The following is a 26,894-nucleotide window of genomic DNA, read 5'->3' as shown; positions in this document are numbered from 1 at the left end:
ATTTCAAGAAAGATGTGGAGAAATTGGAAAGGGTCCAGAGAAGAGCAAGAAGAATGATTAAAGGTCTTGAGAACATGACCTATGAAGGAAGGCTGAAAGAATTGGGTTTGTTTAGTTTGGAAAAGAGAAGACTGAGAGGGGACATGATAGCAGTTTTCAGGTATCTAAAAGGGTGTCATAAGGAGGAGGGAGAAAACTTGTTCACCTTAGCCTCTGAGGATAGAACAAGAAGCAATGGGCTTAAACTGCAGCAAGGGAGGTCTAGGTTGGACATTAGGAAAAAGTTCCTAACTGTCAGGGTGGTTAAACACTGGAATAAATTGCCTAGGGAGGTTGTGGAATCTCCATCTCTGGAGATATTTAAGAGTAGGTTAGATAAATGTCTATCAGGGATGGTCTAGACAGTATTTGGTCCTGCCATGCGGGCAGGGGACTGGACTCGATGACCTCTCGAGGTCCCTTCCAGTCCTAGAATCTATGAATCTATAAACCAAATCCTCTGTTTGGATCTGATTTGTGGTAGGACCCACTGAGAAGCATAAACGGTCTCTACAGAGATTCAGCCTACTCGGGGGGTTTCCCACTATTTGGTGGTTGAAGTTTATTTACAATTTTAATCCCAAACCGGAACAGCCTCTCTTTAAAGAACCGGAGAGTCCAATATCAATCTTAGTAACACGTTGCTTTCAAAATTCCGCGCAGACTACTAATATTAATGAACTAATAAATCTGCAGGGTGCAGAAACTGGAAACAGGTGATTGATTTCAGCTTCCAGATTTAAGGCTTGGGAGGGAAATCTCCACCGCAGGGCCCAAAACAACTTCCTGCCCCCCCCGGCTGGGGCTGCTGCTGCGCGTGGGAAGCGCCCGGCCGGAGTCGCACGGGCTGGAGAGCGGCGGGAGCCAGGAAAGTTGGAGGCCGGGGAGGAGGCGGCTGCATGCTCTGATGCCGCCCGCCGCCTCTGTGCCTCCGCAGATCGCCGGAGCCCGGCGTTGGCTCCTGCCCTGGGAGTGGCAGCGGGAGGTGGCGCAGGACTAGGATGGATGCTGCTGTGGACCGTGGCACCAGGCAGAGTGGGGTTTCCAGGGAAATGTTCCTGACCATCGCCATCTGGCTGGCTTGGCAGGAAACCTTCACGGTGCCGACTCCTAGGGTCAATGACCTGAACCTGGGAGTTGTAAGTTGCAGCCTCTCAGGGTCCCCTTCCTCTCATGTTACTATGGTTACCATACATCCGTATTTTCCCAGACATTTTTAGATACTTAAAAATTCCTCCCAGACAGCGATTTAAGGACTAAAAAGCTGGACATGTCCCGGAAAATACGGACATATGGTAACCCTAGGTTAGTCCTTTTCTCAGCAAGGAATTGTGTACAATTTCTCTTCGGATTTAAATTCTCTCAGTATAGCTATATAGATATAGATACATAGAATCAGAGAAGGGTAGCACTGGAAGGGTTCTCAATAGATCATCTAGTCCAGTGCCCTCCACTCAAGGCAGGACTACGTAATAACTAGACCATTCCTCACAAGTGTTTGTCTAACCTGTTTTTAAAAACCTCGATAACTGTTACCAACTTATCTTAATAGAACAAAGTTTATGACACCTCTAACTTACTTTAAAACACTAATGATAGGATTGCCTGTTAGGCCTCCAGCTACTTGGGCAATGAAACTGACAACAACATCTGTTATATTCCAGGTTAAATACTGCCATTGCAAGTAACAGTCATACATAGGAGTTGGGGGCAGGATGGTACTGGGTGCACATTAGTTATAGGAAACAGACTGATGGTGGGGGCTGGATGGATCTCGCTGTGCAGCCACTGAGAGTGACCCCACCTAGGACGTGTAGCACACTGCAGTATAAATACTAATTAGCTCCATAGGTATTGTGTACACTAGTTTGTATAGCACTTTGCGTAATTCTCTAGCACTCTTCTGAGCCCTAGGTAGGCCTCTTGCTGTGAACTGGGGCAGACACAGAAAGAGACTCCTCAAAGCCTTATCAGTGCTCCTCTGTAGCATAGGGCAGGATTTGGCCTTTTGCATAGTTTAGATATTGCATCTTCACATAGTAAATACTTCCTAATTTGGACTTCTGGAATTACTGTTTTCTCTTGCAATCCATCCTCCTGCCCAGAAAGACATCATAAACCATTATGATATTCTCAGCCTTATAATGAGTAATCCCATCCTTACAATGGACAATATACCTTGGAATGTTGGCCTTTTGTGGGTTTTAATTCCCAGGGTTTCAGTTCACATGGGTTTGCACCCCTTATATTATGGATGCATCTCTCCATCTATTTTCTGTCTGTCTCAGGTACTTCTAAAGTGCCTCTCACCATGTGTAACCTAAATTTCAAATAAACTGCAAAGCTCAAAGTGAAACTCAAATGAAATGACCAAGTTTTGCCTTGTTTTCATCCCAAACTCAGCAAAACTTTCAATGAGCCTGGTTAGTAATAAAACCTGAAACCAAGTTCTCTTGGTTTCATTGCAAATGTTGCCAAGGCTTTGCCCAGCTCTAGTCTGACCTCCAGTTTGTTCCACTGAATCTCTTCAACCTGCAGGACCCTTCCCCAGGAAGCACCGAAGCACAGCAGACTGAAGAACTCTTAAGCTCTGCATGAAGATTGGCTGAGCCACAAAGTCCAGATCCTGACCCAGACTGGAATTTTCCCCAAATTTGGGTGTTTCTGAGCTGGGGTTTTGTTTCAGACTCATCTCTATGAAGGAATAATCCCTTGGGAAAATAGTCCTGTCTACCTTTTCCTTCCAGTGTTCTTGTTCTTATGGCATAGTTTTAAAAACTGATGAGCTATATACACATTCTGGCATGATCATAACAAATGCAGTGAGATTCAGTGGGGCAGTGCATTGGCTCACCTCTTAGTTTTGAAGGTTTGGATTCAAAATAGGCTCAAGTTCCAAATGAATGGATTTTGGTGACTTCATCAGCTTTCAGGTCTCAAACTATAAAATGAGTACAAAGATGGTAGAACTACTATGTCCAATGTAAAAGACCATGGAAACATGCACTAAGCAAACATGTCCATATTTTAAAGTTGTCACCTTTGCTGTTTTGGGCCAGTGCGGGGGCGGGGGGGAGACAACTACGCACCATGAGGACACTTTATCATTATGTTAGTATTTCATAGTTCTGGCTAGTGCAGGATGCAGAATAGATATGTTAAAATCAGGACTCCTCTTTGAAATAGCAAACAGTATGTCTCACAGCAAACCAGAGAAACGGACTTTTCTCCAAAGTAGCTCAAGCCTGTAACAATTTAAACCTACTCCATTGTGGACTTGTGTACATCCTAAATCTAATACCCACAAATGTGGTATTTATTGGCAATCTTTATTCAACAGAGCCCAGGCTGTTGATTGACTTCAATGGGAGCACAAGCAGACTGTGTGTTAGAATACAGATGTGATATTTTGAAATTCACAGTCTACCATACTGTTTTTGCTCTATTTTAAACTGATACATGTATATGATACTCTTTTTACTTTCTACAACGAGAGTTCGCTATTATACACATTCATTTTTCAACATTTCCTAAAACTACTGAGCTTTGGACCCTTTTATAAATTGCCACTGCACATCCAGTAGGTGAACTGTGATAAAAAGGTTCTTGCTAGTACATAAAGTGTGGGGACTGAGAACCATGACTCTGGGTTTCTATTTGCAACTATTCCACTGGTTCACTATCATTTGGTCATTTCATGGGACTTGATCCTAAAGTCCTTGCTCATGCTAGTAGTCCCACTGACTTCGTTGCCAGTTTAGGCCCTTGATTGGCATTGCATCACACCTATCTACAATTGGAAGGAAAGATGGTCCTGTGGCTAGAGAACTAACCTAGGATTTAGAAGCTTCGAGTTAAATCTCTGCTCTGCCACAGACTTCCTCTATGGCCTCGGGCAGGTCAGTTTGGGCTGCTCTACACTGAAAATGCATAGCTGCATAGCTGCGTCTCTCAGGGGTGTGAAAAATCCACATCCCCGAGAGACCTAGCTACGCCGACCTAACCCCTGGTGTAGACAGTGCTATGTTGATGGAAGAATTCTTTTGTCAACCTAGCTACCTTTCAGAGAGAATTAACTACAGCGATGGGAGAACCCATCTTATCATTGTAGTGAGTGTCTTCACTGAAGCGCTACAACGGCTGCTGTAGCAGTTTAAGTGTAGACTTAGCCTTACTCTCTGTACATCAGTTCTCCAATCTGTAAAATGGGCATAATAGTACTCCTGTACCTCACAGGGGTGTTGTGAAGATAAATACATTAAAGACTGTGAAGTGCTCCAATATAAGTAAGTATATACAGTGATTTTAAGAGTTTAAATATAATCAGTTAAATTCACATAAAATATGATTGTTAATCTCTGTGTCATGTGCAAATTCCATCACACTGTTCTGTCTGCCAGAATGCTTCACTTCCTGTCCTAACCTGTATTATGATATCACCATGCACTGTTAAAGCACTACTGGCCTGCTGGGTGACCTTGGGCAAGTCACGTCATTTCTGTGCCTCAGTTTCCACATCTGTAAAATAGGAATAATGATACTGATCTCCTTTGTAAAATACTTTGAGACCCACTGATGAAAAATGCTGCATAAGAGCTAGATATTTATTTTTATTATTATTGCATTTCACCCCCAAATTGCTCCATTTCAGAGATGGGCAAAATGATCCCTGTTTCTAACTTTTATTTATTTATGTGGAACAGCATTTCCAAATGCTTTAGGATTATTATGTATGGGGCAGCTTTAGTGTGGGTTCATTGGTTCAGTTGCACCCACAGAAACTGCACACATGCCTGTGCAGGCATTGCGAGTTGGCTTATGGGGGGTCACAATACCACTCAGGTTTGGCCTGGTTTCCCCTTTCCCCTGTGGAACAGAGGTTACTGCTGTGGGGTGAATGTGGGGTCAGCTCACCCTCCAGCCCTCCCCCTGCGACCTCCCCTTCTCACAGGCCAGGATTAGTGCTGGGGTGAAGAGAGTTACAGCAGGGGTCAGTGTCCCATGGCAGTGTAGTATAGTGCATACATTGAATCACGATGCTACATTCACCCCTGAATACCGATTCACACACGAGCATTGTGCTTTGCTGCCAATCAAAAGCCAGGGTCTCTGCCCCAGGAAATTTATTGTCTAAGGAAACTTTTGAATGAAGGGTACTATAGAAATTAAACCTATTTTATTGCTACTTGATATTTTGATTTTCTCTTTGAAATGGGAGAAAAGAAGGATTTAAAAAATAAAGGTTAAAAAACATTTTAAACATCAAGGAATATATTAGAGAACCAGAGCACCGGATCTGACTCCCTCCCCACTTGCAAACACTGAGGACATTTGCATCCTGGGCCCAAACCAGAACACTGAATCTGAACACCACTGAACATTGGGGAAGTCAGGATCCAAACCGTGCAGGTTGGGCATATAGGGAGCAGGGACTAGATTCACAAAGAGGACCTAGCCATCACAAACTCAACAATTAGGGCTTGTCTACGTGTACAATACTGCAGTGGCACAGCTGCACCACTATAGCGCTCAGCCCTGATCTACACTACAAACTTATGTTGGTTTCACTGTCACTCAGGGGTGTGGAAAATCCACCGACCTAACCCCCACTGTAGACAGCGCTCTGTCAACGGGAGGATTTATCCCATTGACACAGCTACCCTGACAGGAGACGCTTTCCCCTAGGTGTAGTTCGTGTCTTCACTAAGTGCTACAGCGGTGCAGTTAAGTGTAGACAAGCCCTCAGCGAAGATGCTACCTATGCCGATGGGGAGCTTCTTCTGTTGGCGTAGGTACTCCACCCCACAGAGAGGTGGTAACTATGTTGACGAGAGAAGCCCCCCCCCATTGTCATAGCACTGTCTGCTCCGCGGGCTAGGTCAGATAACTGTGTCACTCAGGGGGGTGGATTTTGCCATCTTTCGTGAGGGCCAGGCCTGCTCTGGCCAGGCTTATGGCCTTGGGCCCTGCAGGCAAGCTAGGCTACGAGCACCCCGTGTGCCCATCTCGCTGCTGGGGCGTTGGCAAAGGCTCCCTCCAGCTCGCGGGCTGTCGATGGTGTCAGGCCAGGGGGCAGAAACATCGGGGCCTGCGGGGTTGGCTGGCTGGTAGCCAAAGGGTGGTTTTGTGACTATCCCTGGCCCAAAGCGGCAGGCGGGGCCCAGCTCCCCGCAGCCTCAGGTCCAGCTGGGCGGGCCTGTAACGGGCCAGGGGCGGAGGGTGCCAGCCTGGACCTCTCACGGGCCAGGGTAGCTTCCCTCAGCTTCCGCGCACAGCGCGGGCCTGGGGGCAGGGCAAGGCGGGGGCTCTGCCAGCCCAGCCGCGCGCCTCTCCCCGCCCGCGGACAGGCGGAGCCCCGCGCAACAGGCGGCCGCAGGTAGCGCTCGAGCGGGGCGGGGAGTCCCCAGGGGCGGCGGCGGCGGGGGGCGGGGCCGGAGCGGTATAAATACCTCGCGAGGCGGGGGCTCGGACCCAGACGGGCTCGGCTTGGCAGGATCGCGGCGCTGTGTGGCTTGGCTGGGGAGCGGGGTCCGGCTGCAGAGACAGACAGAGGCGGCGGTTCCCTCGCTAGGTGAGCGGCGCTAGCCCGGCTCCTGCCCCGCTCGTCCGCGGGGTGTCCGGGAAACCCCGCAAACAAGGGGCGGACCCTGCCCGCCCCCCCCCTCTTCCCCTCCCCCCCCCCAGGGAAGGGGGGGTCCTTCGGCCGTTGCCAGCCCCTCCATATCATCTCCCCCCCCAGGTTAGGGAAGGGGGGGTCCTTCGGCCGTTGCCGGCCCCTCCATAGTCTCTCTTCCCCCTCCATAGTCTCTCTTCCCCCCCCAGGTCAGGGAAGGGGGGGTCCTTCCGCCGTTGCCGGTCCCCCCCATATTCTCTCCCCCTTCCATAGTCTCTCTCCCCCCCTAGGTCAGGGAAGGGGGGGTCCTTCGGCCGTTGCCGGCCCCCCATATTCTCTCTCTTCCCCCCAGGGAAGGGAGGGTCCTTCGGCCGTTACCTGGCCCTCCATATCCTCTCCGCCCCCCCAGGTCAGGGAAGGGGGGGGTCCTTCGGCCGTTGCCTGCCCCTCCATATTCTCTCCGTCTCCCCGGGCAGGGAAGGGGGGAGGGTTCTTAGGCCATTGCCTACCATATTGGCCCCTAGACCTTTCTGAGGGTAGAGAAAGGGGGTTCCTTTGGCCATGCCCCTCCTCCTCCATGTTTCTCCCCCCTCCCAGGGCAGGGAAGGGGGCCCCTCGGGCATGCTTGCCCCCATTCTCCCCCTTGACTGCAGGGAAGAGGGGGCCCAGTGGGCTTAATTTGGTGCTGCTGTCCCGGATGCAAGTGCCCTGCCCTGCGGGGTGGGTGTGTTAGCCCCCGTGGCTGTGGGGATCAAGTCTTCGCTCACTCCCACAGGACCTAGTGGTTAGAGCTGCTCTGCTGTGGCGAGCTGCAAGAGGCTGGAAGGAGGGCTACTTAACTTCCCAAAGTGTGACTCTTCTGAGGGCTGAGCATCCCAGCCAGTGTGGCTCTGCTGTTCTGGAAGGGCTGTGCACTGAGCTCCTCTACCTTCCCTCACCCTGCTTCCCAGAGCCCTGCCTGGAGAACAGGAGCACCTGCCCCTCTCTCTGCTCCAATGTTCCAGCTTGGCAGGGTCCCTGCTGGCTGTGGGTGGGTATGAGGGACAGGGGAGGTGTGGAATCTGAGGGCTGCACCCTGGGGAGGAAGTTAGTCCCTTGTGTTCTTTGGTTGGAATGGGTGGGAGGGGAAGGAATGGAATAGGCAGGATCAGCAGCAGTGTGTTGATAGGAGTCAAGATGGGTGAGATCCATAGTGTCCACCAGCTGGACCCTGAAGAATTGGGGGAAATCCTGGTACCTATGGACTGCTTCAGTTTGGCCAGTTATTAATGTATTATCTGAACAAATTTACTAGCTGGGCTCTATATTAAGTCTGCTAGAATCTTAGGGCTTGGAAATCTCACTGGAGACTTGTGGCTAATGGGAGAGATGCAAAGTACTGGCAGTTCAGGTTTCCATAGCAGATGTCCCAGCTCTTCTCCCTGCCCCTCACTGAAAGCAGTGAAACAGCTGGAATCCTGTTAGATGCTGATGCTATGATTCAGCCTCTTTGCACTTACAGAATTGGGAAGGGTTTGGAATTGAAAAACTATTTATCTTTGTGTGAAAGGCATTACATAAGTTAGTTATTAGTGTATTTCAGCCACATCTACCAAATTTTCTAGCACAACTGTAGCCTTGACTGCAACAGATCAGTTTTCATTGTTTACTCTTGTGTGTCTCACTATGTGTTTATAGCTGTAGTTTAAGTATATTGAATACTTCTGGGGCACTATTCATGTTCAAAGTATCTTGCTTTGAAGATGGAATTGGGTGAAAGTGTGTGGTTAAGGATATTTTTTTTTAGTGTTGCTGCCTTCCTTTGGAATGCTTGCAAATTGAGGTGCCCCTGTATCTTACCCATTGTTTTATACAGCCCCCAAGAAGTGTTCCCTATGTTCCCTTCTTAAGGCTTGCAGAGGTTAATGAGTAAGATGGCAGTAAACATTTTATGTTAATTTCTCCTGAAAAGTCTGAGGGCATCATCTAAAAATAGATCTTGGAGGACCAAAAGAAGTAACTTAAAGGGAAATGGTTGGTTTGTAAAATGGTCAGCTTGAAATCTAGAAAATTGTAAAAAATTAAAAAAAAAAAAAAATCAAAGGTGGTTTCAGGCCCTATAGCTGTCCTTGAGTGTCCTTGCCAAATGTTGTGGTTAGAGGGTCATGATTTCCTATGTTTGACATATTTTTTTTGTCTCCTGTTGTGTAAAAGACATGCAAAGAGAAACTGACCATACAGGGGAAACAATGAAACTGACTTGTCATATGGTCAAAATAAATGCTAAAAATAGGGAGAAACATTATTTGTCTAATTTGCAGTTCCAACAATCAGATGTAACTTGTAACAATGGCAGCAAAAATTCAGACAATAGCATTAGAAATTGTCACTTTAAATTTAGTGCTGGGACCAACAGGTACTTGTATTCATTAAACTATGCTAGAACAAGGATTTTAGATTGACTCAGAATGCCTTTACTATGCATGTGATAAAAAACACATAGTGCTGTTTGTGGTGTGTTTATGCTCTAGATACTTCCATGCACTGCAAGAATAATATGATTTTACAGATCAAATACTAAAATTGGGAAGTAAATTGGAAGCAATAGAATAAGACTATACCCAGAATACAAGTAAATTTCTTCCATGCAAGTTTGTGCATTAGTCTGTTTGGAAAGCACGAGTTTTCAGAAACTGTATAGTGTATCTTTTGTGTGTGTACAATCCTTTATGAAATGCTAGTCATTGTAAAGGGCTCAATACAATGAAAACAGTTAATGCAGTGAGGATGAAAATTTTTGATTAATGTAAATAGGAATATTACAGAAATTTGTTTACCTAGTACTTTGCAGTACAACCTGCACAGATACAATGAGATAGGGTTTATAGTGTGGAATAGTTTCAAACTGGGGTAAAAACTAAGGCTAGGTAGTCTCTTGAGTGTTGGCATTCAACTTTGAGAATTTGGGCCCAGAGTTCCTAAAATGAGCATGAGTGAGCAGAGACATGAAAACTGTCACATGGTAGGGAAATGAACACATAGGATAGTGGTTAGACTCAGCCAAACTTGTGGTGAGCACAGCCTAGAAGTTTTTAAAGAGTTGAATGTACTGTATTGGACAATGGCTGTCAGAACTAGGGCAGAAAGATTCTTTGGACTGCTAAATCTATTTGAAATTGTAGTACAAAGCAGAACTCTTGTGCTACAGGATAAAAAGAATACTTGGCCTAAATGAAGTATTGGTGCTAGTTCACTTAAATGTGGTTGTATTTTTTTTGAAAACTTATTAATAAATCTGGACAAAAATCAGAATTTCCATTTCCACATTTGTTTTGGAACAAAACATCTTATTAATTTTTCTCGAACAGAAAGTTCTATTCAATCAGTTTGGAAACATCACTGTTTTGTTTAGACACTTCTGATTTGAAATGTTACAATAGTTCTAAACGAAAATGTTTGTTTCTTTGAAGAAAATAAAAACACTTTGGGTCAGTGATGTTAATCTGTGTCCACCTGAGCTGCCATGCTGTCTCCTGCCCGTCTTCTTTTCATAGGTTGGGGTCCCCAGCTGGACTACATCTCCCATGATACAGTGTGGTCATGGGATTTGAATGATGAACAGTGGTGGTTCAACCAGATATGGAACCACAGTGCATCATGGGAGATGTAGTCCAGTTGGGGAGCCAGGTCTATTAAAGAGAATGAGTTCACAAGGCACTCAAACTACAACTCCCATGAGACATTGCAGCAACTGACTAAGGTCAATGTTGATTTGACAACAATAAGTATTTTGATTTGGATCAGCTCAAAACAAAGTGTCATTTTGATTTTCCTGACAAATGCAGAAAACTTACCTATGGTCTCACAGAGCTGGGAACAGAATCCAAGTGGTTTGATTCCCAATCCAGTGCCTTATCCAGTAGACTCTATTGTCTTCCAAAACTAATAAAAACTGCACTTAAGATTTACCAACCACATACATATGCACCATGGGGGCCTTTCTGGAAAGTTAACTGTTTGTTCTCTTTAGCTCAACATATGTCCTCTCCAGAGTCTAGAAGTGTGTTTTTTAGTTCTATGAAACAAATAGAAAAACCTGGGAAAGTAAATAGATGGAATTAGTTCAGACTGTGCCAGCATGCAGTACCAATGAGCAAATCCTACTTGAACAACAAAATAGAAATTGCAGAGTGCTTGAAGGAATATTATTGTGGTAGCAGTGAGAACTTCAAGCAGTAATTGCATGCATCAGTCATTGAAATAATGAATGACTAAATGCCGATTATTAAAAAAAAAAAAAAAGGAATCACTGTAGTCATTTTCAGTTTTCTATAGTTCAAGTCTAAGTTTCACATTCTTGTCCCTTAAATAATAAAGCAAGTTTGAACAGAAGAATACTAAGAACAAAATGCATGCAATTATCAATAACCACATTACTACTGTCTTCCAAAACAAAATGAAGTAATGTTAGAAAATTGGTGTACCATTAATCAAAATTGCATGCACAATATTAATCTTCCTCCCATCACTGCCTTATAACTAATCATATTTGGAAGTCGATTGGTGTTTGGAAAATTTGTACCATCATGTCATGCAATTGTACAAGAATTTCTCAGTGAGTCTTACTGCTCTATAGCAAAAGGAGGAAGAAATAATAAATTCCATCCTCTTAAAAGCTGTACTTGGGTCACAATGTACTTCTCAGAGGTGCATGTTTTTAAAAAAGAAAATAGTTTCCTTGGCATTGGAAACACGTGAGGTAGCCTTAAACTTTTTATATAAGGCTTGCAGTGGACAGCAACACCCTTTTCTAATACTGCTTTGGATGCCAATGAAGATGACTAAAATCTGGGTGAGGCCACTTGAAAATCATGCTCAGTACCACTGATTACTGAATACTTCAGTAATTCTCTCCAATCATGCTCTCTTCCCTATCCTTCTCCCTTCTGTATTCTTTGATCAAGATGAAGTGAACAGTTGGCTGGATGTAATCCCCATCGCCAATTCTGCTTGGCTATGAGGCTTGGCAGAATTAGATTTTTATAATTTTGTTGGATAATATCCATTACCGTTAAGCATTTATCATTTTAAATTGTTTGCCTATCTGTAAATCTTGATTCTCAATGAAAATATTTTTTCATGGGTTTGTGCATGGTGAAATGACCCTTACTGACACAATAAAAACCTAATCTTTCCAGCTGTGCAATGATGTGGACATAGGACTGGAACGGAGCTCCTTTGTCATGAGTCCAGTCCCTTGCATCACAAGCAACCCAACATGATTCTTTTCATAAATTTATCCATCTTTATTTTAATGTATGTTAAAGGAATAGCAGCAGTAAGAAGCAATTCAGAACTATTCCTGAATATGTATCACTTCAAATAGTTATATCTGAATATAACACAGCCTAAATAGTGCTTGATTTTTGGTGGGTTCTCCACATTGACTTCATCAAGAGTGGCAGGAGCTCCTTGGGCAGGAGAACATGGTTCACATACATGCAGGCATCATATTCATCAGTCTTGGGTCCTTTAGCCCCAAGAGTAGAAGAAGCCCCTACACCTTGAACTAAAGAAGTCAGTTTCCACTTACTCTTAGATCAAGTGGATGGTGCAGGATCAGGCCTGTTTTTCTTCATACTCGCGTAACAGAATGTTGTTGTCTCTGGACTATCCCCAATTCCATAGGCCAAATTTGACTTTGTATAGCATAGATATACAGTGTATTTGCTTATGTAAGACGGAGTAGTCTGGTGATATTTTCCAGACATATGTTTGCACAAAGCAGGATGCATGTGAATTTTACAGTTCTGATTTTAATGTGTCAGACACTTCCTGTGTTCCTTTTGTTTTGCGTTACTTCCCTTTCAGTTGTTACAATTCTATTAAATCTTTTTCAGTTGTCAATAATAGTATTTCTCTGCATAGCTGGAGACCTACCACACAGTTCCTTTCAAATAAACACTACTTGTTACAAACAGAGCAGACTTCGCATACGTGAGCTAAAAGTAATTGGTGGCAGTAATAACTGATTCTCTGTGGAGTAGCCACTGGAGAGGGATGTGGCACTTTGCCAGTGGATTGCATGACTGCCCGACAGCAATGAAATGCTTTAGAGTCATGATTCCTGAGTTTTCATCCTGACTCTAGGAGTGTGCTCTAGTAGCCAGAACAGGTGGACTGAAGTAGGAATCTGGGGTACTGTTTGTTAATAATAAATAATGCTCCAAATCCTTTGTGATGGTTGGATAGTTGAATTTCACTGAAAGCAAAGCCAAGCATGATAATTTGGTGCATGGCAAGGTGTATGAATCTGTGCTTATTGATTCCAATTTTGCCAGTAGTGACCATGTGCAACTTCAGATTGATATTTGGCTGCTTGCTAGGGTAGATGGGGCTCTGCTTTATAATAAATTGTTATACCCCAAATTTCCACCCATCTGTGGAAAAGCCAAGTCACAGCTTCCAGATCAGTGTACTTTCCCTTAGACTAAAGGGTAACTTGAAGTAGTGGGTGGACAGGAAAGCAAGCAGTAGGAAGGTTCAGAAAGTTAAGGCGCAAATGTAGAACAACTTCTATTGAACATGTGCAAATGGAAACTTTCAGAGAACTAACTATGCTGAGTTTAAGATAACTTTATCATAGGAGAACAATGAGCAATGAGTTCTCTGGGCTGGCTATTATATGCCAATGCCAGATTCTCACCTCCTAAACCAAGCCTCTACTCTCAGCTCACCCATGGTCAGGGATCCCATGGTGGCCAGAGGAAATGCTACGCAGGCAAACTGAAAGCGTATATCAAGAAAACCAGATATCACAAGTTGGGAGAAGTAAGCCACCAGCCAACATCCTCCATCAGGCAGTGGCCTGCTTTGAGCAGAAGTGCCTTGTCCTTGAAGCTGAAGAGAGAGAAGTAAGGAAAAAGAGGACTTTCTCCCAGCAGGCAGCTGATGTGCCAGGAAATGTCTGCACATGCTGTGCGTGGATCTGTGGTTCCAGGATCGGACTCTGAATCCTCTCAGGACCCATATGTTAATCTGTGGTAGAGATCATCCTTGAATCTAGGGATTGCTGATGATGACCTCACCATAGTACCAATAATTCAGTCAATACATAGAAAATATGTGACTTCAGTGACCAGTCTTCCCACATAACATAGTGAATAGTCTAAACATTGAGAAACTGATTTTTTTTTTTCAGATCTCTTTATAAAAATACCTCTAATGAAAGCTGAACTACTTTGAATATAGCTTAAATTTTGCAGTATTATACACTGGTGCTTCCATTGATTGAATTCCTGTCTTCTGTAGTTCAACTGAGATGGAGTTTTTCTAAAGCTCAAGGGCCCTGTGCAGTTAAAACAGTGATGGTGTTAACTCATTATTACTATTATTATTTTGTCAATGCCATTCATGGGCAGACCGGTATACAGCTCCCATTGTTAGCAACAGGAATTGTCTAAGTGGTCCAGTAAAAGGCTGACAATGCCTGTTTGGGCATCACGTAAATTTTCTTTGTTTTTAGTGTCAAACAATTGGCCTTTTGTCACTTTCCCTCCATTGACGTTTAACTTGCTACTAGTTTAAGGATTATCTCATCAGTTTCAATTACCAACTTTTGTGGAGTACTGAGGATGTTTTAGAACCTTAATTTAACAATTTATCATGCTGACCCATATTGTCTCACTGTTTACCATGTCCTCCTCCATCAGACTGAATCCATCACTCTCTTCTTCTGCTTAGACTATAAACTCTTATCGGGCAGATGCTATCTTTGTGTTGCTTTTTGTGCAGCACCTAGAACAGCGGTGTTTCAGGTCCATTACTGGAGCTTCTATAGTACAAGTAGTAAACTATTTTGTAATCTATACACATACATGACACTTATATGGAGATATACCTATTATTATTATTATTACTCTCATAGAGCTGGAAGGGACCCTGAAAGGTCAGAGTCCAGCCCCCTGCCTTCACTAGCAGGACCAAGTACTGATTTTGCCCCAGATCCTTAAGCGGCCCCCTCAAGGATTGAACTCACAAGCCTGGGTTTAGCAGGCTAATGCTCAAACCACTGAGCTATCCCTCCCCCACTTAAGCACATACCATTCAAGAGTTGCAGAATTGTAAGTAGTGGGTACTATTCCAACTACTCACTAGTACTGCTTGCGGTAGCAGTGCTGTCCTGCATCTTGGAACACCTTCTCACTATATATTCTTATTTTAAGTATTCTCTCCACTACAATCAATATTATAGCAGCTGATAGATGGAAATTGCCTTATGAACTGGTCAGTCTTAAGTCTTTCCCACACCTTAGATTTTCATTCTCCTCGCCCCATCAGGTAACTAGGAAGAGAGAATGCAATTTAGGCAAGGGTAAATTCAGCTGTGTATCTGTCACACCAACTTCTTGCTTGTGTGACCTCTGAATATTCAACTGTACTGAAGCTAAATTACACTTCTTGTCAAATATAAAATGTAGTCCATTAAAAGATTTGGAATGGGGCTAGGGGAGAACCCTTTGGCTGAGTCTCTTGACTCTTTATCAGTGTAAACCAGGCTTCCAGCAAGGGCTCCCTTGGAGCATAGGGTCATCCATTCTGCACTTAAACAGATACAGTTGGCCAGCCTAGATAAGCTGGACCAGGGTCTACTCCTTCCCATTCCTACTATCTCGCTTCACTGAACTACTGGAGAGTGGAATGGATGGTCTGTTTTGGAGAATCTTGAGAGTATGGATTGCAGTCTTTTCTTTCATGAGCAATTCCCGATTTGTTATGTAGAAGATCTCTGGGTGACTGATATTAGTTCCTTGCTTCCATAGCTTTGTGTGAAGTCCAAGAGTGGTGGTGGTAAACTCTAATTATCAATGTACCAACACACTTGATTTGAGTTATGGATCTTTCCTGCCCATCATGGGGTTCTGTGGGTGATTTTGTGATGTAAGCCAATGTCGATGAGGAGCATAGAATCATAGAATATCAGGGTTGGAAGGGACCTCAGGGGGTCATCTAGTCCACCCCCTGCTCAAAGCAGGACCAATTCCCAACTAAATCATCCCAGCCAGGGCTTTGTCAAGACGGGCCTTAAAAACCTCCAAGGAAGGAGATTCCACCACCTCCCTAGGTAACCCATTCCAGTGCTTCACCACCCTCCTAGTGAAATAGTGTTTCCTAATATCCAACCTAGACCTCCCCCACTGCAACTTGAGACCATTGCTCCTTGTTCTGTCATCTGCCACCACCGAGAACAGCCGAGCGCCATCCTCTTTGGAACCCCCCTTCAGGTAGTTGAAAGCAGCTATCAAATCTCCCCTCATTCTTCTCTTCTGGAGACTAAACAATCCAAGTTCCCTCAGCCTCTCCTCATAAGTCATGTGCTCCAGACCCCTAATCATTTTTGTTGCCCTCCCCTGGACTCTTTCCAATTTTTCCACATCCTTCTTGTAGTGTGGGGCCCAAAACTGGACACAGTACTCCAGATGAGGCCTCACCAATGTCGAATAAAGGGGAACAATCACATTCCTCGATCTGCTGGCAATGCTCCTACTTATACAGCCCAAAATGCCGTTAGCCTTCTTGGCAACAAGAGCACACTGTTGAGCATATCCAGCTTCTCGTCCACTGTGACCCCTAGGTCCTTTTCTGCAGAACTGCTACCTAGCCATTCGGTCCCTAGTCTGTAGCAGTGCATAGGATTCTTCAGTCCTAAGTGCAGGACTCTGCACTTGTCCTTGTTGAACCTCATCAGGTGTGTGTGTTTTTTTTTTTTTTTTTTTTTGGCCCAATCCTCTAATTTGTCTAGGTCCCTCTGTATCTGATCCCTAACCTCCAGTGTATCTACCACGCCTCCCAGTTTAGTGTCATCTGCAAACTTGCTGAGTGCAGTCCACACCATCCTCCAGATCATTAATAAAGATATTCAACAAAACCGGCCCCAGGACCGACCCTTGGGGCACTCCACTTGAAACCGGCTGCCAACTAGACATGGAGCCATTGATCCCAACCCGTTGAGCCCGCCGATCTAGCCAGCTTTCTATCCACCTTATAGTCCATTCATCCAGCCCATACTTCTTTAACTTGGCGGCAAGAATACTGTGGGAGACCATATCAAAAGCTTTGCTAAAGTCAAGGAATAACACATCCACTGCTTTCCCCTCATCCACAGAGCCAGTTATCTCATCATAGAAGGCAATTAGGTTAGTCAGGCACGACTTGCCCTTGGTGAATCCATGCTGACTGTTCCTGATCACTTTCCTCTCCTCTAAGTGTTTCATAATTGATTCCTTGAGGACCTGCTCCATGATTTTTTCCAGGGACTGAGGTGAGGCTGACTGGCCTGTAGTTCCCTGGATCTTCCTCCTTCCTTTTTTTAAAGATGGGCACTACATTAGCCTTTTTCCAGTCATCCGGGACCTCCCCCGATCCCCATGAGTTTTCAAAGATGATGGCCAATGGCTCCGCAATCACATCCGCCAACTCCTTTAGCACCCTCGGATGCAGGGCATCCGGCCCCATGGATTTGTGCTCATCCAGTTTTTCTAAATAGTCCAATAGAGCAAGGGATTACTAAACTCCCCAACTCCTGAATTATGCAGCATTTGAACACTATCACTAGAACTGAAAAGATTATTTTACCAAAGGAATAATTGACTTATCTGAGGTATCTAGGGCAACACTTTGCCTGTCTAAGGGCTTGTCTACACTGGCACTTTACAGTGCTTGCAACTTTCTCGCTCAGAGATGTGGAAAAAACACCCACCTGAGCACAGCAAGTTTAGCGCTGTAAAGCATCAGTGTAGACAGTGCATCAGGGCTGGGAGCCATGGCCCTTGTGGAGGTGGGTTTTTTAAGAGCGCTGGGAGAGCTCTTTCCCAGTGCTCTGCTGTGACTACACAAGCCACGTTAAAGCACTGACGTGGCAGCGCTTTAATGTTGCCAGTGTAGACTAGCTCTAATTGAATGTCTTTTTTTTTTTTTTTTTCTCCTTCTGTAGGAGACCCATAACGTAGATCCTCTGCACCAGTGTCTTATTGAAGATCAAGTTGCACCAACACACAATACCCTCTTTGTGTTAGCATAGTATGTATTTTAGAGGATTGCTGTAGCTACACCAGTGTAATGTAGATAGGGCCTAAAAACATGAATGAGATTCCCCACTTTTTTGTTGGAGCCCCCATTGTAATGGATGAACTATGAGGTTTCCTTTCCTGTTCCCCTTGCCTTGCCATAAGCTAATGTGATTCTGCTCCTGCAGGTTGGCAAGCACTGATGTTTGATCAGTTTTGAGAAGACTCTGTTCCAATAATTAAGGCTTTAATTCTCCTCAGTAATCATGTGTGAGCCTTTTGAAATTTAATCCTTTACCTTGGCAGGAATTGCATCTAATAACCAGGTTCAAGTTTGTGGGAGCCTACTGCTGAATATGTTGGCAGGATGTTCAATTAATATAGACCCAAAAGCTGACCTGGTGAAGTGAAATGAAAACCTTGGGGTTTTGTTTTTTCCCTGGTGCTGGCAACTTTACACAGATGCTTGCAAATATAGATGAACTTTGTGTATTGAGCACTTGGGCAGGGAAAAACTATTTTGATCCAGGAAAGTTATGCCGTTACATCAACTACAAGCTACAGTGTAGTGTTAGAGGGCAACACACAGCACCTATTTAAACATAATGAAACTTGCAGTGAACATGTGTAAAACCACTTTCCCCAAGCAACTTTCTCTTCAGAAAATAAATTGGCTCACTGAGGTCAGATACTGTTTGTGCTTCAGTCTTTGAATCAGTGGAACAATACTATGCCAATTATATCAGGAATATTGGCTTTTGTTGAAAATCTTTCAAGTGATCTTAATTGATAGAAGGAAAACATACTAAATCAGAAATGCCTGAGCTGATGCAGAAGTACGATTTGAAGATCCAGTGATTTCCAGATATCAAATAAATCTTGTTACACACAAAGCTTTTTCTCTTTAGATCTTCACAGAAGCAGTGGAGAAGCATGTTGGTCAGCACTTCCTAGCTTTAGTTTTTACTAAACATAATGTAACAACTTTGAACTATTGCAAAAACAATCATTTCAGTGCCATAAGATATCTAAGGTATTCTTTCTGGTATGGCTTTTTAAATCCTTTCTGTTTTGTGTTCTAATGTCCTGGAAACCTAAACCATTCCATGTAAAAACTTATGGGTATTTCTACCACAAAAATACAAGTTGTGGTGTGGTTCCCACCTAATACTGGAAAAATGCAGTCTTACCTTTCACAATCCCTCATGAAGACATGTTTGCATTACTTTTATGAACTTGAATTGAAACTAATGGATTTGTAGCAAAGCATGACAGTTTTTTTTGTTTTTGCATTCTTCAGTCCATATTGTGGAATTCAGTGAAAGGTTAACTTTATTTCACAGTATCCCCGTTTTAGCTATCGACAATAGAGAAATATCTCTAGCTTTTAAATAGTGCATTTATTGTGAACAGTAGCTGACTATGTATTGTATATGGATTGCATAGATTTCTGTTCAGGGTTGCCTAACGTATTTCCTTGCCTTCATTGTCAGTTGCTTGTAACTGACACTTCTAATTTTTTAGATGAAAATTTTTATTCCTACTCTCTACCTCAGGCTGAAACTTTTCTGAACAACTTAAGCAAAAATGGTAAATCCATTTCAGAGAACAAGATTGGGTAGAAAATAGTCATGCTAGTAATTTTTTTGGTCTCCTGACCACTTTGAATAGCTTTAGTACTTGGTGTCAACTCACTGTCATAAACATGCCTAGGCTGTTTCCCTTTCACCATGTGTATCTTTTAATCCTCTGCACTTCTACACCCAGAACATAACACAAGCATCTTGTAGCAGGAGCTTTCCATGCAGCCTTCCTCCTTAGCCCAGTTACTCTTAGCTTCCTGTTTCTTCTACTTATGTCCTCCCAATTACATCCTTAGCCCAGTAATTACCACCCAGGTGTTCATAATTAAGGCTGTTTTAGTCACAGGTATTTTTAGTAAGTCATGGACAGGTCATGGGCAATAAACACAAATTCACGGCCCATGACCTGTCCATGACTTTTACTATATACCCCTGAATAAAACTTGATTGGGTGGGGGAGGGAGGGAGGGTGCAGCAGGCTCCCTACCTGGCTCTGTGCCTCCCCCCCAGCAGCAGCAGAGTTTGGGTGTGGTAGGGGGTTGGGGCACAGGATGGGGTGAGGCTGGCTCTAGGCAGTGCTTACCTGGGGGGCTCCCCGGAAGCAGTGACATCCCCCTTGCTGAGTTCCTAGGCAGAGGCATGGCCACGCAGCTCTGCATGCTGCCTCCACCTGCAATCACCACCCCCGCAGCTGCCATTGGCTGCAGTTCCCAGCCAATGGGTGCTGTGAAGCTATCGCTCTGCATGCTGCCTTTGCCTAGGAGCTGAGTGAGGGGGATGTCCACCTCTGGGGAGCCCCCCCGGTAAGCACCACCCAGAGCCTGCCTCACCCCAAACTCTGCTGCTGGGGGCGGGAATGGGGGGCACAGTGATTCCAGACTTCCCCAGCAGGGGCTGCCTGAGCTGCCGCTGAGCCAGGCGCACCAGCCGCTGCAGAAGTCAGAGGTCACAAAGTCACAGAATCTGACTTCCATGACCTCTGACAAACCCGCAACCTTACTCATAATCCCTGAATAGAAAATGGTTAACTTCCTCCAGCTGGGCCTGCAGTCGTCATGCTGCAGAAATGTCTGATCAGGGTGCTGCTGCTAGCACTTGATCATACTTGGATTGAAAGCCCCTTAGGATAGGGCCAGACTAGTATATCTAGTATAGTGAGGTTATCTCCTGGTGCTACCACAATACAAATGATTAATCAGGAGTTTGGAGCAGAAAACTTGGAACTGAAATTTGACAGAGGGATTGTTTTCATAGGGGATAGTAATGTTCCCAAATGTCATCTAATTTGGATGAATTATAATCCAGGTTCTTAAATTCTGGAAACTTGCTGTGCCTTTGCACTGCTGAATTTGTTAAACACTTGCTTCTTAATTTTCTGGAAATCCCATCACCACTGCTCAGGGCGAAGTTTTAAACTTCCTGCGCCAGCCTATTTTCCCACATCAAAAAACATATTAGCCTAGGTGTACTGGTCTGGGAACCATATGGCTTGAGTTCAGATTGCACCTTTACCACTGTCGTGTTAACATTACTGTGCACTTGGTGTCTAATAGAATAAATCCAGAATCCTATCCACTTAGCTACACTACCTTTCAGACTGTGCCAAATCCATATCCTTAGCTATGCTGTCTCCTACTTCTGGTCTTAGATGACATTCCCTTCCCAGAACCAGGAATAGAATGCAAATATCCTGATTCCCACCTTCCTTCTACTGTCCAGCAAATAACAGTGTATTACATCCCTCTTGTGGCTGTCCACATGGAGGAAATCAGTTTATATTTGCTATTGGTTACTCCATTAGCTAAAGTGGTAGAATTCAGTGCTGTGAATCTGTCCAAGATTCCAAAACTGCTAATGAGTGTACTGGATTGGATTCCCTCCCACTCCCATAAATATAGAAAACTACATGGGGAAAGTCTAATTTGAGGGGGGGAGGGAGAACAACTAGGGTTACAAAATCAAATATTCCGATTAGGACATATCAGAAGTAATTACCCATGCAACCTTGATTCTGACTCCTTGTGCATATACTTTGATACACCCTTGAGTGACATGAACACATTCTATCTTTTTGCTATAGAATCATTGCCTCACTTCTGCACAGTGTTAATTGATTTTGTAACCTTCATATTCTAACTAGGGAGGTGGGGGTGGGAGAAGGGGTGTGTTTCCCAGCAGATTCACAATCTTTAATCTGAGACTCTAGGAGGTAGGAAGTGGTCTGTTGTTGTTGTTGTTTGGTCTCCCCTCCCCCCCCCATCTGTTTAAAACTCCTTGGTATAAAATAACAAATATGCTGAAGCTTTCTTGATCTTTGCAGATATCAGCTACTAACCATGTCGACAGAGCTCCAGGATGCTCACCTCGCAGAGGTGAAACCTCTGGTAGAGAAAGATGAGGTAATTTTAACTAAACAGTTACATTTTGTAATCTGGGACTTGCTTGAATTGCATTTTTTCTTCATCTGAAAAATTGTTAAATTCTTAATCCTTTCAGAAAAAAGCAAATGTTAGGTATATGGAAACACTGGGGGCTAATCTTGCTGTCTGAAAATAATCAGAGTAGGATTGGGCCTTATGTAGTCCTCTAATTAAAACACAAACCATGTATACTCAATTTCTCCCCCCCCCTCCACGCCTCCATCTTTGGAAATAAAATTTCATACAGGTCATACTATGACACACAGAGCAAGGAAGGTTGTCATTCTCTTTTCCTTTCAGCCATTCATTCCTCATGCTTAGGGCTGGTCTGCATAATTTTTATACCACTTTGACTATCTGTTTAGAAACTGATAATTACATTGGTGCAATCCTCTAATGTGGATGCAGTTATATATTTGTATATATTTACTGATAAACTTACAGAAATAAACTGTACTGATAAAAGCACTTTAAAACAGCGCAAAAACTGTAAACTCACCCTTACTCTCTGTTTATACCACTGTTTCTACTTTAAGGTTAGTAGTCTTCCCCCATGTATTAGAGTATTTTTCAACTTGCTCTTTTGTCCACAGCATTCAAGTTTCATGGCCATCCTAATCATCAATAGCGCTAACACTGTGTGCTTCAGTGGCTCTGGTTCCACATTCTATTAAATATTCTAGATCACCTGTATACTTGGATGGAAAGCACCAGTAGTCCTAGAACATCTCATCCCAATGATCCATGAAGCAGCGCCAATGTCTCAGACGTAGGCCAGATTGTTCTGTTAATCTGTGCAATTCTAGGCAAACAATTTTGCCTTCTCTTTTTCTGAGTGGAAAGTTGCTGTAATAGGAATACATTCTTGGCAAATGTTTGCTATTGCCTGCGAATGGATCTCTCAAATGTGCCCTTCTTAGTGCTTGTCTACACCACACAGCTTTTAGCAACAAACAGCCTTGTCGCTGAAAGTCAGTGTGTAAATGCTGTTTGTCAGTACTTTGTCTGCACTTTTGCCAACAAAATACTTCCAGCCCCGTGAGCAGCGTTAGCTTTGTCATCAGGAGAGTGCTCCTGCTGACAAAGCTGCATTCACACGGCCACTTGGGCAAAATTTTTGTTTTTTGCGGGGGGCGGGTGCTTTTTTAAATACCCGTGAAAGACAAAAATTTTGTCTACAACTTTGCAGTGTAGACATATACCCTAAGTCTTGTTAACATGTGGCTGTAACTCCTGGCAACAGTAAATCTTGCACAGCTTTCTGCACTGTTTTCCATGCTAGAACTCTTAATTCCTATATTTGTAACTCTCTTTCATCCACCCACCTTCATTAAGCTTAGTTACACACCTCAAAACTTTGGAAATCCACTCACAAACCACTTTGTTTCAGTTGTGTTAAAATAGTTCTCTAGTCTCCTTTATTACCAAGAATGCTTGCATGAAAACAATTTGGAATCTGGGTAAGAGGAGCAGGTAATTTGTTCAGAAACAAAGATCCTCTTTTCATACTTTAAATTCGGGGTGATATTTGCAAGAGGAGAAGCACTGAGCTTTAATGTCTCACCACTGAAGTCTCGCCTTAAGCATGTATTATTTCTAAAAGGTGTTGACATCTCTAACAAAACACTGCAGAACTCTCTGGATCTCTGTCATGGGCAGATGAAAAATTGGTCTTATTGAGCAAAAAAGGAATATATTACATGCTCTGACCCAAGATGCTACCTTATTTCTAAACACACAGTCTAAGTAGCGTACAATCTCTCTGGATGCATATTATTTACCTGCCTTCCAGCTCTAGAGTACCACAGAACCCTGTGGTGAATAAATGAATTAGCTATGCTTTCTACCATTAACATTTCCAGAGCCATCTATGACATGTTCCTATATATAACATTGTTCCTGGTTATAACAAAACCAAACCCATTTCCTACAAGATAGGAGGACTTCTTTTATTTATTTATTTGTATATTTATATTTATTTTTATTTTATTTTATTTTTTATATATATAAATAATTAAATATAACAGGACCAGCTCTCAGAGGTTTCAAAAACTTCTCACCCTGCAACACTGATTCTTTTGGGGGTTACAAACTTTACGTTATATTTTACTGCACAATGAGATATTGCCTAGCTACCAATATAAATACCTTGCTTTCTGTAGCCCTCTTGTAATCCAGACTCAGACTTCTGATAAAGCAATCATTCCATTGAGGCCTCATTTTATATTTCTAATTGATAGTTTATCATGATGCTATTGGTCAAGACCAAAATGTTAGTTACTAAAGCAGGGCTTGTCAAAGTGGGGGTTGAGACCCCTCAGGGGGTCATGAGGTTATTACATGGGGAGGTGGCAAGCTGTTAGCCTCCACCCCAAACCCTGCTTTGCATCCAGCATTTATAATGGTGTTAAATATATAAAAAAGTGTTTTTTAATTTATAAGGGGGTGTCGCACTCAGAGGCTTGTTATTTGAAAGGGGTCACCAGTACAAAAGTTTGAGAACCACTGCACTAAAGTATCCTGGTTTAGTCTTCTGGGCCTCATTGCCTCCGGGGGTCTGTTTGTTCTTTTTGCATGTATATTTTTCCTTTCAGCCCTTTCCCTGGTGTAGCTTGATGAATATGAAGTTCTAGGTCCTGCTGCTCTTATCCATATTGTCCTCAGCCACCGTCTCCTTCCTAGTTAAATTCTCTGTTCTCAACATATATGCAGCTAATATGTACACATTGTTTATTATATTATTGCATGTAGATATATTTAAGATGGCATACATTTAGCTCTTTATTGTCTTAAGGAGGTTATAAACCCTCTTGGCTTGCAGGTGTGTTGGGGGGTGGTAAAATATGCTTACTTTGTGTTGGGCAGCCTTTAATGGCTTGTTTAATGTTGGGCGGACACCAGGGTTAAGCATCACAATTCTTGTTTATGCTGAGGGTTAAATCTCTCCTGCCTTACACAGACAAGTAGTCCCATTGACTTCAGTGGAAATTCACATAAATGAGTAACAGCTGCATAAACATGCACTAACGTTTTCACAGCTCGTTCAAACATGGGTTCTCAACCTTTCTCTTTTTGAGGCTCCCCAACATGCTATTAAAAACTCCAATGCCCACCTGTGCCACAACTGCTTTTCTGCATATAAAAGCCAGGGTTGGCTTTAGGTGGTAGTGAGCAGCACAACTGCCTGAGACCCATGCCACAGTGGCCCCACAAAGCTACATTGCTCAGGCTTCAGCTTCAGCCTTGGGTGGCGGGGCTTTGGCTTTCTGCCCCAGCTGGCCCTGCTTGGCAACCCCCCTGAAACCTGCTTGCAGCCCCCAGGGGGTCTCAGACCCCTGGTTGAGAACCACTGTTCTAACATAATGCAACTTTCCAGTGGAGGGAAGCCCTAAAAGAGTGCTACCTAGCTGCTAGAACAAGGAATCCAAGTTAAAATTCTTGGATTCTATTCTCTGTTCTCAGTCCATTGACTTAATTCATTACTTTAGGTTAATCATTAGCTTCTCTGTACTTCACTATACATTCTACAAATTAAGCAAGTATATCTCTTGAAGCATAACTAGTGTCTGTAAAATACTTGGGGCTAAATTCTTCACTTGCTGAGTAAAACTCCCATTGAAGGTAATGGAAGTCTTACTGTATTTTGGTGGGGGGTGCTATTGAATTTGGTCTTTTTTTGTAAATTTGGGAGTTTTACATATGTGTATACTTATTTAATTCAGACTAATTTTGCAGCTGCAATGCATATCTGCATTAATAGATTACAAATCTCTCTTCACAGGCAATCACTCGCCTTCTTCCGGATTTTGATGTTCAGGCAAGTAAAAACACTTTTTTCCACTCTCCCATTTGGTAAATCAAAACTTATGCAAAATCTGATCAAGTGTGTAATTACAAAGCATGAAGCTGAATAGTATCAGAATTATTTCATAATGTTGTAAAGAGGACTATTCAGGAGAGGTCTTCAGAAACTGGTTCTGAGGAAGTATCCACTTAAAGAGGAAAAAGCATTGCATTTTGTTAGGGGATGTGACTGGCAACCTGGTTGAAGGTGAAATTAATTATGTTGCAGTGAAGTACGTGCACTTCTTCTTGGCAGGTAGGTCTTGTATGTCTTCAGTTATATATAGTTTCTAGTTTCCAAGAGATTCTTGGCATATGTTGAGCAGTGGAAAGCAGTAAGTTTTGGAAAAATTACAAGTAAGGAGCAGACTAAGTCCATGGTCTGCAGTTCTAAACTTGTGAATCCTCCACATCCAGTTCAAAAATTGATGTCTTTCCCATTAGCCACACTTGTCTTTGAAGGCCTGATAGACTTCCCAAATTCTTCAATCTCTTTTTACTACTTAAAGATGCAGTGGCTCTTGTGTTTGGCGAAAGAGGATACTGCTAAAGATAGTTGATCAGGCTAATCTAAACAAATGTCCAGAAACACTGCTTCCTATTCTTGCAGAGATGTAACTTCGAAACAATGGAAAATGTGAACATAAATGGAAAAATATTTTCATCTCACACTTGACTCAAATGGGAGGTCTGTCTGAGTAAGGACTGTAAGATTGTTCCTCTGTTCATACATCAGAATTTGCCAGAGCCCATAGACCATGTAAAAAAAACCTACCCTTTTGGTGGGGGACCTTAACTTATCATTCTTGTCCAAGGGATGCAGTTTCCTCAAAGAAATGACAGGCATTAAATACAGTGTCAGACTTCTGCTGATTAAGTTTGGGGAAGTAGATACTGGAAAGATGTGAACTTGCGAAGTACAGTATACTTTAAATGTATCTCTTTGCATTCTCACTTGAGTACTGTGCAATTTTGCTATGAAATATACAGCACTTAATAAACTAAGCAATTTTTTCTTGGAAACCAGAACCCCAAACCCTCAAGTGCATCTTCTCATGGGGGGGCTTGTTCCTGTGTTTTATCTACAGTAAATATCTGTTTTATAGCACTCATTGAAGTAAGACCTCTTTCTATCTTTATGATTTTTGACAGTCTCTATCTTAAATATGATAACTGTAGTTAACTAAAGAATTGTTGCAAAAGCAGGCTTGGTTGTTTTTGCAACAGCTGATGGAATAAATTAGTTAGCATGTGATTTCTGTGTGTGTGTGTGTGTGTGTGTGTGTGTGTGTGTGTGTGTGTGTGTGTGTGTGTTTTTTTTTGTTTTTTGTTTTTGTTTTTTAAGCAGCAT

At 43.2% G+C, this 26,894-nt stretch overlaps 1 protein-coding gene across 1 annotated transcript in view; it reads left to right on the top strand.

Annotated features, from left to right (window-relative positions):
* The first annotated feature begins 6,527 nt into the window (after positions 1-6,527).
* NDRG1 (N-myc downstream regulated 1) overlaps positions 6,528-26,894 on the top strand; it is a 49,005-nt gene continuing 28,638 nt past the window's right edge. The window contains exons 1-3 of the mRNA XM_026646667.2: positions 6,528-6,610; positions 21,601-21,679; positions 25,482-25,517. Of these exons, the coding sequence (XP_026502452.1) occupies positions 21,617-21,679; positions 25,482-25,517 (99 nt within the window). The 5' untranslated portion in view covers positions 6,528-6,610; positions 21,601-21,616. The remainder of the gene's footprint in view (positions 6,611-21,600; positions 21,680-25,481; positions 25,518-26,894) is intronic.

The sequence above is a fragment of the Terrapene carolina genome, unplaced genomic scaffold (assembly GCF_002925995.2).
Source record: "Terrapene carolina triunguis isolate 2854851 unplaced genomic scaffold, T_m_triunguis-2.0 Scaffold58, whole genome shotgun sequence".
NCBI classification, from domain to species: Eukaryota; Metazoa; Chordata; order Testudines; family Emydidae; genus Terrapene; species Terrapene triunguis.
Note: the sequence above shows the minus strand (reverse complement) of the source record. Positions and strands in the feature narration are given on the sequence as shown.